This window comes from Acanthopagrus latus, chromosome 9 (assembly GCF_904848185.1).
Source record: "Acanthopagrus latus isolate v.2019 chromosome 9, fAcaLat1.1, whole genome shotgun sequence".
NCBI lineage: Eukaryota > Metazoa > Chordata > Actinopteri > Spariformes > Sparidae > Acanthopagrus > Acanthopagrus latus.
This window is the reverse complement of record NC_051047.1, coordinates 23,506,717-23,519,789: the sequence shown is the minus strand read 5'-3', so window position 1 is coordinate 23,519,789 and position 13,073 is coordinate 23,506,717. Positions and strand designations below refer to the sequence as shown.

Below are 13,073 nucleotides of genomic sequence, written 5' to 3'. Positions count from 1 at the left end.
TCAGCAGGTCCATCACACTCTTAATTAGTTTACAGAGACGCAACTTACACCCTTGAGCACTTGGCGACCGTGATGCAAAAAAGCTGCCTGAATGAGGAAGTGCCTTTGGACACAGCCCAGTATTCATGCAAGTGCAGCGTTCCATGGTCTCTATTGGCCCTGGGACACGTGCAAGTCGCCTGTCAGGTTCGTGGTTTATACGCTTTAAAACATAAGGCACCCTGGTCTCCCTTTGTTTTCACCTCTGTTCAAGCAGAGGTGCTGTCATCACATTTTTACCACAGTTAGAATACCTTAAAATCAGCTGTCGGTCACCTAACAAATGCGGCGGACATCTATTTCTAAATCAAATAACGGCTTAGAGTAGAAGTGGGGAAAACATTTTTTCATCATTTTTCTCTATAACAGACTTCACAGAAGAGAGTCCAGCTTCATTCTTCTGCTTAGACAACAACAAAAATGATCCATGATTTTAAGATTGCTTTTACGTAAACATAACAAGACACAATTAAATATATTTATTATTGTCCAAATTAGAAAAATTCTACAAACAGTATTTGTCTCCTGACCTGCTGGGAGGATTCCCTTTTTTGCAGTTGATGAAAGGTCCCATTAAATGTCATCAGCATTTCTGTAATATCATGTAATTTACCGGTGAAACAGGCTGTTGTGGTGGAACATCAGACAGAAAAGCTTTCAGTCGTGAAGAGGAAGGCAATCTGATTCAGTGGGATGGACGGAAAGCAGGGTTGTTTCAAAGTTTTGAATGACTGTATCCCTTGTACTTGTTGTTATCGGCATCAACTTTCAGCTTGAAGTTGATTTCTAGGAGTTTGAGCCGATTTCATTCACTCAATTAAGCATCCAAAGGAAAAAGGAGAGTTGCGTCTTTCCAAAACTAGATTGCGTAAATGTTTTATTCCCTAAAAACACTGAACACTTTACGAAAGATCTAATCAACCCTACTTCGTTTTTTTTAGTTTACATAACTGAATAACTGTGTAAATGAAGGAGGACGTGTTGAATGAAAATATATTCTGTGGAAGTTGTGCTGCTGCCTCGCTGTGCTGTTGTGGCTCTCTGGAGTCAAAACAACTGAAAAAAACCCAGAGTCATTCAACCATGACCTCCTCCCACTGAGTCACAGCCTGCTGTAATCCACTTCGGCGGTGAGTGGGTGGAGCTGTGGGGGTGTGCGTGTGTCAGCACATACTTTTGCTTGTGTACGTGGATGTATGTGTGCGTGTGTGTTATTGTGTGTCGATGCTTTTGAAGTGGAACTCCTGTGGCTGCTCTCTGAATACATTTGCTGGTTTAAGTGGCTGAAAGGAAGCATCCTCATGGGCAATTTAGCCTGTGTGAGTGTACGTGTGTGTGTGTGTGAGTTTGTGAGTGTTGTTTCGTACAGTTGTTGGTTGTGAGTGGGTTTGTGTTTTGTGTGTGTGTACATATATTCACCTGTATGGGCCTCTAGACTAACTTGTCACACACTCCCAGTGCATCCCAATGATTCTAACCATCTCAAGGTGAATGTAAGCTCCATCCCAGTCACAGTATGTGTTTGAATGTGTTTTTACCATCTGTAGTATCTGTAGTCAGTTTAAATTAGTAAAATTCAAAGTATTTCTACCTCCAAACTGTACTCAGCCAAAGAACATGAGTACGATTATTTTCTGTGAACTTGTTTTGTTGTCACATGAAACTGCAGCTCACTGTTTCAGTGCTTTATGTTAATTAGAACAGAATTGCGTGTTGTGTCAAGCTTTCAGCTCTATTAGCCATGCTAGCTATAAGCTATTAGCACCGTAGCTCTCTGTGCTACCCATCAGCTATGAACTGCTAACAGTTTACTAGCCCTCCTGATCAGCCCTGCTGATTTAAAACAGATTCATTATTAGGGGGCATTATGTCCCCTGAAAGGACATGGAAATGTCTGATGGCAAGGTAAAGCACCAAAAATGTTAAAAATATAGACTACACTTAAATGGATATACATATTTTTTTTGGTGTGTCTTCTTTTAGGTGGCTAAAATGTGTATCGCTGTCGGTCCCCTTTAGCAGTACAATGCTCAGCCTCACATCAGAAAACTCTCACTTCAAGGCAGTCTGATGTCCAGGGATTGTTTCAAAGCTCCATCTTTTTCTGTGCGACTCCCTCAGTACTTTTAGTTTAAATCACTGTGGAGACTGGTGACGAATGCTGAGCTTTGAAATGCTCACACCACGAGACTGCCTGAAATCTGAGTGCATCGGCTCGTACTCCTTAACAAACCAGCCAGCAGCATGAACACTCGTGCTATTATTTAAATGTCAAAAGTCTAATATCATGCAAAAAGGCCAAACTGCTTGAAGGCAGCGCATTTGAGAAGTCTGCATGTCATCAAAATGAAATATTGATGCCAGCGTATCTGGGACATATTGCTTGAGATGTTCATGGTTTATCGTAATGTGATATTGACGATGACTAAAGCAGACAAAGTGACAGACAAGGTCCATGAAGATTTGTGACTGGTTAAAGCTCCGGTGTTCTCCTCTGCATACGAAGTTCCCGCCGTCTACACTGATCGTTACTCGTCGATGTGAGAGACGACCTCTCTCCCTCTGCGCTCGCTCTTTGCCTTCCTCAGGTATTTTCAAGTGGCTTATAGCCTCTTCAATCAATAGTCAATCATGTCGGGGGCACACACACACACACACACACACACACACAGACCATTTTGCTGCATCCTGCTCTGGCATCTGTCCCTGTTATTATCTTTTTTGTTCTGAGCAGTGATAGCTGTGGCCCCATAGGGTCCCATGAATGTGACACAGCAACGAGAGGAGACATGAAGGTTGCTCCTGGGCCACATCAGACCCTGATTGAAATGCTAATGATGTTCAGTTATTATCAGTATAGTCTCATTTTCTTCTTTTTCTTTTTTAACTTTTTACTGTTCTTCATACTGATATAATATGATCCTACACATTATTAGTCTGAGTTTGAGCAGATGTTTTTGTAAAAGCTAATTACACTTGTCTCCAAATGTATCCATATGCTTATTATGGCCTACTAGTACATTGGACTGTGTAGGTAGTGTGTTAACAAGACAGTGATAATGATGCAGTCGCAATGTCTGTCATGTTTCAGTCCTTTTCCTTTTCCAGTATTTCTGCATCTTGGTCTCATCACAGTAATGTCAAACCTGTCAAACAGAGGGACAGTCAAAGTAAAAGAAAGTAAATGATCATTAATGCCACATCTAGGTAAGTCAGCATATAAATAATCCAGTCAAATGTTGCTCCAGTCACCTAATTATTTTGTGTTCTTGTTCAGTGACGAGGTTCTGTTGTGGCAGCGAGGCGGTGAATGACGACAGTAGCAGGCCAGTCTGGCAAGTGATTTAAAGATGAGAATTGTTGGGAAATGTTATTGCCAGACTTGAAGTTTTGTGTTTTGACTGGCTGTCTTCCTGTCACCTGCTTATTGAACAGAGAAGGAAGAAAGATAAGCTCAGCACCTCTTCAAACAAACTGATTTAATAGAAAAGACTGGGGCCGTGGCTTTGCTTATGCAAATTTTGACAGAGATCAATGCAAAAGTTGGAAGGAAGGAAACAGGCAAATTTTTACTCTGTCACAAAAACTTACTTCCTTTCTTTCTCCAGCCTGCTGCTTTATATTTAAGTCTTAGACGACCTGTTTTTTTAAAGCCCTGGCAAGTATCAACACTTGTGAAGTGTGTTTGAGAAGGACCATGAATGTCTTCCAACTCCTGTGATTGTATCTCGTCTGCTGGCAGTGCACTCTCTCATTTATTGTTGCTTTTATCCCTGTTGAAAGATAAATTGAATACTGTCGCACCATTAACGCCTCTTGAGAGAGATTTGTTGAGAGATTTGTCATTGTGCCTATTTCTGGTTAGGTTTTGCCATAAAACCAACTGGTCAGGGCTAGGAAAGTATAATGTTTTAGACTACCTGGTTCTGTTGCTTCAAACATGGCAGGAAAATGCTTCTGAGATTTATACAAAACTTTCCCCACAAATTCTCACAAAAACTTCTCAGAAAACACCCGAGACTGTTGAGCGTTCTCACGGCCTCCACACCTCTGCGTCCCTTGTCATCGCCCTCTTCTCTATTCCATTTCTTCCTTTCCCTGTTCACACCCCTCCTCCCCTCTTCATCTTTCCCTTCGCAGTCTGTTTGCCTTGATAAACCCTGAGGCTTTCCTTTACTTCGTCTCAACTTTTAGCTGATTTTAAAGTAAGCGTCTGTACCCACAGGGTTCGATTTGCATCCCCTTTCCCTCTGATGGTGGTGCATATTTCGAGTACCGGTATGGATTGTTGCAGGACAGGATAGTTAATTGCCTTCAATGGGTGAATTAGAGCAACAAAAAAAAAAAGCTATAGCCTAGCAAAGTTTTAATCGACTGCAGAGTTTACTAACAAAGTAATTTGCAGGCTCGGCTAGTTTGCTGCTGTGAGAGAGAAATGGGGACAAACACAGAAAAATAGTTGAAGGTAAATGTATGTAAATTTGTATGAGATGGCAGTGAAAGGGTTGTTAAACATATCCTTCAAATGTATGTGTGATACCTTAATTGGGTAGAATTTTTCAAAGATGTTTTGTTTTTGTCTTGCATCCATCGAGAAGTGCCTTCAAATCTGCGCTGGACATCTTAATTGGAGCTTGTTTAAACTAAATTTTGTGTGTTTGTGTTTCAGGCTGTTTGCTCGATCCTTCGAGCCCATGTGAAGTGGTCTAATTGCGGCGAGCTTAAGCTTCACATTTTTTAAGACTCTCCCCGCTGTGGCTGTTTGACTTCACTCCCTCTTGCACCCTGCAAAAACATTCTTATCCCTCATTTTCTCCACTAACTGTCAGATTGTGACACATTCTGTGTATGTTTGTCTACTGTGACGATTCGTCCCACAAACATTTACAGAGGCTTGCACGATGCATCTGAATAAACAAAATATGCCAGAAAGACAAGCAGGTAGGAGGAGTGACAGATGGACCCATACCCCATATTTACAAGTGGTTACCATTTAATTCAAGACAATTTGACACAGACAGGTGGACAGAATGTGTTATTCCATTGAGGAAGATCTTTATTTATTTTATTTATTCAGCCTGTTTTCCAAATGAGATGTGGGAATAAAGTGCGAACAGGCATAAAAGCAGTTTCTGGCATACACCATATAGCATATATATGGATAAGGGCTGGCACAATGATCTCTGTTGAGAATATTCACTCAGGTTAGTCTTGAGACGTCTCCAATGCACCGTACAAATAAGAAATCATCCGCCAATTTGTACTTTTACTGTGAGTCACAGCATTTCTTAAGTGGAGATGCCATCAGCACTAACAAAATGTTATGGTGTTTCATGGCTTTTTGTGTTCATGTGGGTTATTTTTTAGACATTCTTACTGTGTGGTTCAGGGGATGCAACATTAGTGATGTTGGTTTGTCTGGTTGTCTACACATTTCTCCAGATGGAAATATCTCAGCATCTGTTGGGTACAGAAGATTATTCTTAGTTACTCTGGGGATCCTCTGACCTTTCCAGAGTTGCCCAAATGTTTTCCCCTCGGAACCTTTAACGGTGGACCACAGGCCAAAATCAAACTCCTGTTGTGTTGAGTTGTGTTGTTAAGGTACAAAATGGTACCAAGATCCCAAGTTCTGTTAATGGATGGACTTCCTGAGTCACTCTGCATGCCATGCTGAGATTATGAAATAATTCCCACCAGAATTTCTCAGTATAAGATGTTATCACCTTTGCTCAGGGTGATGGACCGCCAAATTTGTGGTGCGGCCCTAAGTTAACAAGTGCTTATGACAAAGACGATGTGCAGCCTCAGTGTGGTGAAGAGTTTCTTCCTCAAGGCGCTCTGAAAGGCTCATTTTTTTGTTTTTATTACTAGTTAAACAGATATAGACAACACTAATGTGTTATTATATTGTAATCCATTTTACCTTTTTGAGCTGTGGTTCAGGGGAGTTCTGTATGTAATATGTTTGAGGGTATGTGAATTTTACCTCTCTACCTTGCACATTGCTCACAGCTTTGACGACACGCCTCACTTCTGAGCACAAAGTGTAAAAAGTTTATTGAATTATTTCAACTAGTGACCTTTCAAACTGCAACAAAGATTACAGGGGCTTAAAACATGAAGGAGCATCTCTGAGCTTCCAGTGGGAGAGTATAAAGTCTGATCCTAAGCAGCACAGAGCCATTTTTGGAATAAGTTGTATCTTTGTTTTTCAGCCTGGCTATTTGCACATACTGCCGTGGCTCCTAAATATACTTGGAGTTACCCACGCAGACCCACCATGTTGAGCTGGTCACTGCACTCAAGCCATAAAAGTAGGACTGTGAGGGAGAGAAAGAGCCCTCAGCAGCCACGGGACGGATCCATCCTCCCCCAGGAGACAGACACTCAAAACTGCTGTCATCACTGCTGAAGTTTTTGTTGCTGGCAGCTTTTCAGCATTCCTGTCTGTCATGTGTTTCCACACACATCATGTTTTTTCTCACGTTCTCTGTCTACTGCTCATACACAGAAGCACCAGCGATGCGTGACTAACTGACTGCTGGAGCTGTGGCGCAAATCAAGTGCGCTGATGTCCATGTGGGACATGTGTATGTGAGACTTCCTGTTGGAAAGCGGCACTCGGAGAGCATGACTGCATTAAATGTTTCTGACCCATGGCTGATGGATTGGTGACTGGGGTAACAAGTAAAAAAACAGGACAAGAGAGAGGAGCGGGTGAGGGTTGGTGGGCTGAGGATGCAGAGTAATGATATCCCTCTTGAGTATTGACAGAAATAAACTGGTTAAATGAATGAAGCATTCCAGTCTGAGTACATTTTGTCTGTAGTAGGCTTTAGCGATGTCCAACATTTTATCTCACAATGTTGTCCCACCCAAATATCAAAGTAGAAGATATTATCGTCACACTTTTCCTCAGGGTGAATTTGTGGTATTGCCTTAAGTTAACAAGTGCCTATGACAAAGACGTGCAGCCTCATTTATGTCCTCAGCTCACCAGTTTCTGTTGCTCTAAACACAAAATACTGCCAAATTGGCAAGTAGGAGTGACCAAGTCCTCCATGTCTGTACTTTAATGCCTGCATGCAGTGCTGTATTATGCCAACCGCCCAGGTATTGTCAGACATTGCTTCTGCTGCCACAACAGTTCCATGTGTGTTTTTTTCAGAATAAAAGCCCAAACGATGCCATAACAGCTGTTTGATATTCAAAAAATTTTATATTCTAATTGTGAAAAATACTGGTCACTGTTTCCCAGAGCCCAAAGTGAAGTCTTTAAATTGCTTCTTTTGCCCAACCAGCTACCCAAAACCTCTCTGCTATCACAGATCTGCTATCCTTACAATTAAGAAGCTGTGTTTGACATCTTTACTTGAACAATGACTGAAACACTTCATCAATTATCAAAATAGTAGGCAAGTAATTACATTTTTTTTTTTTTCGACTCACCGATTGATCTAGTAATCACTGCACTGAACATTAACATTTTAAGCAAAAACGACATTCAAAACTTTCTTGCCTCTCTTATCTTTTAAAACAAAATGTGTGGAAATGCTGTTGAGAGCCAAACTTCCACCTCAGGTTCATTCCGTATGAATTACTTAGCAATCTTTGCAGGGAAACTATAGTTAATACAATTCTTGATGTGACCATTGTTATTTTAGTTCTTCAGAAGTAATTTATCAGTCCCTGTGTCAACTGCATCATCGATAATCCCAGTGAAGAATGACCACTTGTACGACCAATTACAACAGTTTCTATCATTTACAGCGTATCTAGCTGCATTGCATTTTTGCTAAGCTGTGCATTTTTCTGGTAAAGACAAAATGAAGAGAATCTTTACAGAGAGGAAAGCTGCTACAGCTTAGATTAATAGCAGTCTACAGCCATTGATCAAAATCTATATTGTGTGTGTGTGTGTGTGTGTGTGTGTGTGTGTGTGTTGTAGTACATTCTGCCTGATGTATTTGACAATAGTTAGACTGAAATGTGGAGAGGAAACAAGCAAACCAAGTTAAATCAACAGAGTGCCTCCAACACAGTCCAAGAAGAACACACAGAGGGGTTGGAAATGATGGACAGGAACAACGAGGATGGAGAGTAGAGGTCATGCGAAGCTCGATGTAACCAGGAGGGATGGGTCAAGAGAGCGACAGAGGGGAGGTTACTGGGTGGAGGGAGGGGTGATGGATGATGGATTGTGGATGGTGGGTGGGGGTGGGAGGAAGATAAGCACAACCAGGAGGGGTATGATGAAGAGGAGAGTAAGAAGATGGAGAGGGAAGGAGAGGGCACACATGACCAGAAGGGCTTTGAGTCAGAAAAGTCAACTCGAATAACAGACCTCATGAATAAGAAGTGATGTGGTTCCACTCTTTGACACCGGACAAGAAACCACCCGCCTGTTTGTAATCAGCGAGTCTTATTGGCTTATAAAATGCAGATGAAAGGATAAGATAATAGTTCAAATTATACTCAGTACTCAATTAGATGTTACTGATTACAGAAATTTGAGTAGCTGTAATTAGTTACTTCTATCTCTGGTTTTGGAGGCAAAAATTGGACTTTATTAGTTCTTTTTTTTTTTTTCTTTTTTTTTATAGTAACTTCAGCTGCTAGATATGTTGCAGATAGAGTGCTGCTTCAGACCAGATCTTGTTGACAATCAGACCGTAACAACTCAAAGTCTAGCTCCGGTCTGCTGATGCTGCTCCTGTATAGAGTGACATGGTGATGCTTTATGAGGTGGTTATTGCCACATGAAAATCTCATACTGTTGCCATCCAGCCTGCTGAGTCTTCCTGTCCTGGGCAGAACAATTTTTTTTATGAAGTCAGTGCCAGTTTGTGATGTTTCCGGTAAGAATGTTAGCTAACGCTCTGCTGTAAAAGTTGTTAAAAACTGCTTGTTAGAAGGTGGATTTTTGAGTCTCTTTCCCATTAAATTTGTGTTGATGTTGTCTTTTATTTATTGTCTTTTTCACATGATGGATGATACAACTTCTCTCTCTCTGGCTCCTCCATGTAGGTCTCATGCTCTCTCTTTACTTTTCCCTGTCTCTTATCCAGGAGGATTTTCGAAATAAGGTTCAAGATTACATCAAGCACTACGCCAGATGATAGACGCATCGGCTACCTACATCAGCCTGCACCAACCAACCAAACTGCTCTACCTTGCCTCTGCTTATCTTGGCCAACTCCACCCCCTCTACATGTGTGAATCAACAGCTCACTCTATGACTCTTGCCACTCCCCTCCTCCTGATGACGACGACACCGCCCCACTCATGACCTGCTGCTCAACAGGGTTGCAATAAACTCCATGTTGCAGGAACAAAATAAATTAAAAAAAAAAAAAAACGTGTTTGAGGAAGGGCTTGCATACAAAAGAAAAATATGCTTTAATTATCCTAATCGATTGAGTGTTGCAACGACCACGATGTCTGTTCATTGTGGTGAGATCGCCAAATGACGCTGCCACGCCGAGCCTGTTGGAAAACGAGCCATGGCAACGACATGGCGAGGGGATTAGATGCGATGACTCACCGGCGCAAAAAACAAAACAAAAGGAAAAAAAAAAAGATAAATCAATGAAGTCACATTCAGCTGTATGACGAATCAAGAGAAAGAATATATGTTACTATCAGTTCTCTGTTCCAGTGCCTGCCATGTTCGCATCGCTAAAGAGAAAATGCATGTGAGTTCATAAACATATACACACATAGAGACACACACACACAGACACACACACACTAGTAAAAGGTGAACACAAACACACAGCCCCACTAGACAGCATGTGAATGACCACATTGTCCCATTCTGTTGTCATTCTCCTTGCATGTACACAAACATACACACACATACACAAAACTCACAGCCACCGTGTGTGTTTTCAGCTCCAGTGGGATAAAATAGGACAACTAAAAAAAAAAAAAAATACCCACAGCCAAATGTATTGTACTGTTCTCATCTCTGTGGCCCTGCTCTTCCTCCTCTCACTGTCCATCTCTGTCCTCCCGTCATCTGTCTCTGCGTTTCACACACACAAACACACGCACATCATCCCACTGAGGATGGAGCAGTTCATTCACTCTGACTGTGCCATCAGAAAGTGGCGCCTTCACTTTGTACTTCTGCACAATTGGCTTAAAATGAAGCAGTGACGACGAGTTTACGTCCAGTAGATAGAGCGTAGGAATTTTGGCTCCTTGTGATTTAACTTGAAGAGACTGTAATTGATATCTTTATTATGAAAGAGTATCAAATGACTGTGAAAAACAAAGTGACAAATAATGTGAAAAAGGAGTTTTATCACATGAATCTGCAGCTTCCTTCAGCTTTTACGAAGCGAATGAGTTTCAGCTCGTTCTTTAGCCGTCTGGCCACAACTTTACTGTTCTGGTGAACAGTCAATGCTCTCATGGTGTCGTTTTCAGTGCAGTAGCTGCAAAACACTCACTGTAAAATGCTTGCTCAACACCAAAGAGCTGACAGCACAGTTCGTGATTAGCTGGTAAACCTAGCGGAGAACGCAGCAGCTCAAGAGCCAGATAATTCCCATTTCTGAGCTGGTGGAGACCAAAAACAGAGTTAAAAGCACTAAAAGGAAGAGTTAACAATTCCTCATTCAGGATCATTATCCAAAATGTGGGATTATTACAAAGTCCTACACTGAAAGGGAACACCATTAAAAACCTTGAAAGCTCAAAGTCAGTGCTTTAACCTCACAGTCATTGTTTCATTTTTAAGCTCATTGTGCTGCAGTACTTTCAATCTCTCTTTCCCTCTTTGTGCACATGGACTGTATGTTTTGAGTCTGGATGTGTTTGGGAAAGTCAACAGCAGAGGCTCATAAAAGCACTCAGAAAAAGCTAACAAGTGAGCTTTAAAAGTTAACTAGCTTGTGAGAAACGGGAGACACACTAACAAGTAAGTTTTTAAAGTTAATTAGGAAGTGAGTTACAGGTAACCGTTAACAAGTGAGCTTAACAAGCTACAGGTAGCACACTAACAAGTGCGCTTCAAAGGCTAATTAACTATAGAGGTACAGCTTACACACTAATAAGTGAGCTTACTGACTAGCTAGTTAGCCAGCTAACGAGTGTGTGTTAGTGCCAGGGCCTTTTTCTTTTCATGAATCATGTGTGCTTCTTGACATCCTTTCAGTGTAGAAGGCTAACCTACAGTAGGCTAATCAAGGCTAGGTTGATACAAAGGTTGCTGCCCTTCATGCACAACATGAGGATGCATGCTTAGACATGCTAGGATTGCACCAAAAAGTCCTTTTTTCCCCCCTTTTTTTAATCCCATCATTGTAAACAAACAGTCATGAACAGGGTTGGGGGAAAATGCTGCCTCAGGGTCATACTCCAAACAAATAGGGGGCAGTGTATCACCAGACTAACTGCTACCTGCTGCTAACTGTAGCTGGCCTGAGATTGTTAGCTCATTTAGCTGTGCAGCCAGCAGTCCAAACTGGGAATGGTACTATAATAAAGGAATGGCCAGGGCTAGAAGGTTGGCATTCTATATATCAACCCAATACAAAGTTGTCTTTGATATAACATCCATTCTGTTTTTAGACTTTTTGAATGTTTTAAACTAAAATGCAAACATATTGCACCCTATAGATAAGGGGCTGGGGTGAGCTTTAAAGGGATCGCTGTGATTGGATAGTGGATTAGCTTGCTTGCTGCAATGCTCGTTAGCTCACTTGCTAGCTAGTTAACCTGCTAGTGAACTTGTGTAGGCACTGCTGAGTTGAAAACAGATGAGTAGATGCACTTTTCTGTAAAAGCTAAACTGATAACCTCAAACTGTCCTCATGAACCTCTGTTGCTGCTGATATTTTGGCCATGACATGCATCCTCCTCATTTTGTGTTTGTGTTTGTAAGAGAAAGAAAGAGAGACTGTCACTCAGTGGTGTGGCGTGCACATGTCCGTGTGTGTGTCTGTGTGTTTCACTCAAACCCCGGCTGGCGTTGTGCCTCCAGTTTGAGTCGTATCTCTGAGCATTAAGACTGTTCTCACTCCATTCAGCTTTGTGTTCACATGTCTGCATGAGGCAAAGTCTGCGTGATCTGCCACTGGTGCATTTTACCAAGGATGTCAGAAATGTCAAAGATTGCAATTTTACGTTGGGTATGTGTGTGTATACGTACGTGTGTGTGTGTGTGTGTGTGTGTAAAGGTTGACATTTTGTGTTTGTTGAGAGTGCACATGTGTGTGAGCGCATGTGTGTGGGCAGTTACAGTATGTTGAAAATGATGTGACCTGTTAGCATGCCCTGGTTCCCTCTTTTCTTTTAGGTATTCTGGCCCAGGGTTCAACAGCTCAATGTTTTTTTTTTCCTTTTTTTTTCCCCCAGCAAAAGTAAACAGAGTGACAGACGACATTGTTTTGCCAAAATAAAGGACCTGAGGATATGACAATCAGCAGGTTCTTAGAAAGCAAAATTGAATGTGGGCAAAGGCTATTGTAACCGCCTGTTAACATAAAGCCATTCTGTGTAATCGCCCAGTATGGCCCAATACTCTACTTAATCTTAGCCTTATAATACTCAGACTTTAGCTTCCTGTTGGAAACCTCGTCATACGTCCTTTAATTTGGCAGTTGGCAGTGCTTTTATCCCAGGATGTCATTGGGCTAACTCCATGTTTGGGCCAGGGGAGGAAAATTAACAGCCTGTTTTTCAAATCCTCAACATTTTCTTTCTCAGATTGTATATCCATTTTTTAAGATATATTAAAGAGAATATAAATGAAAACATGTGTCTTGTTGGTTTTATCATGTTCGTCTTTCACTAACTTTTTTTAAGTTCTAAGTTTTCAGTGACTTTCTACATTAATAATTTGATCTATAAAGTCCAAATTAGCATCTTTAGTTAGCTTGTTTGCCTTACCAACAAGCCCTAAAGATCTCATGAAGGATTACAGAGGCTGAAGGTCATCAGGTGCACATGGACGATATGGATTAATTCAATGAAAGCAGCAGCAGATCACCAATCAGAGCCAAGGGGGAGTGTCTAAGAAG

General features: G+C 41.4%; 1 protein-coding gene across 3 annotated transcripts in view; it reads left to right on the top strand.

Annotated features, from left to right (window-relative positions):
• Positions 1 to 12,743, top strand: part of ube2f (ubiquitin-conjugating enzyme E2F (putative)) — a 43,064-nt gene extending 30,321 nt beyond the window's left edge. Inside the window, exon 10 of one of the 3 annotated variants that reach the window (XM_037109684.1) lies at positions 9,111 to 12,743. In XM_037109684.1, the coding sequence (XP_036965579.1) occupies positions 9,111 to 9,161 (51 nt within the window). In that variant the 3' untranslated portion in view covers positions 9,162 to 12,743. Of the gene's footprint in view, positions 1 to 6,257; positions 6,478 to 6,553; positions 6,749 to 9,110 lie in introns of those variants that run through there. The other 2 variants (XM_037109685.1, XM_037109683.1) reach the window with 2 other exon arrangements.
• The last annotated feature ends 330 nt before the right edge of the window (positions 12,744 to 13,073 follow it).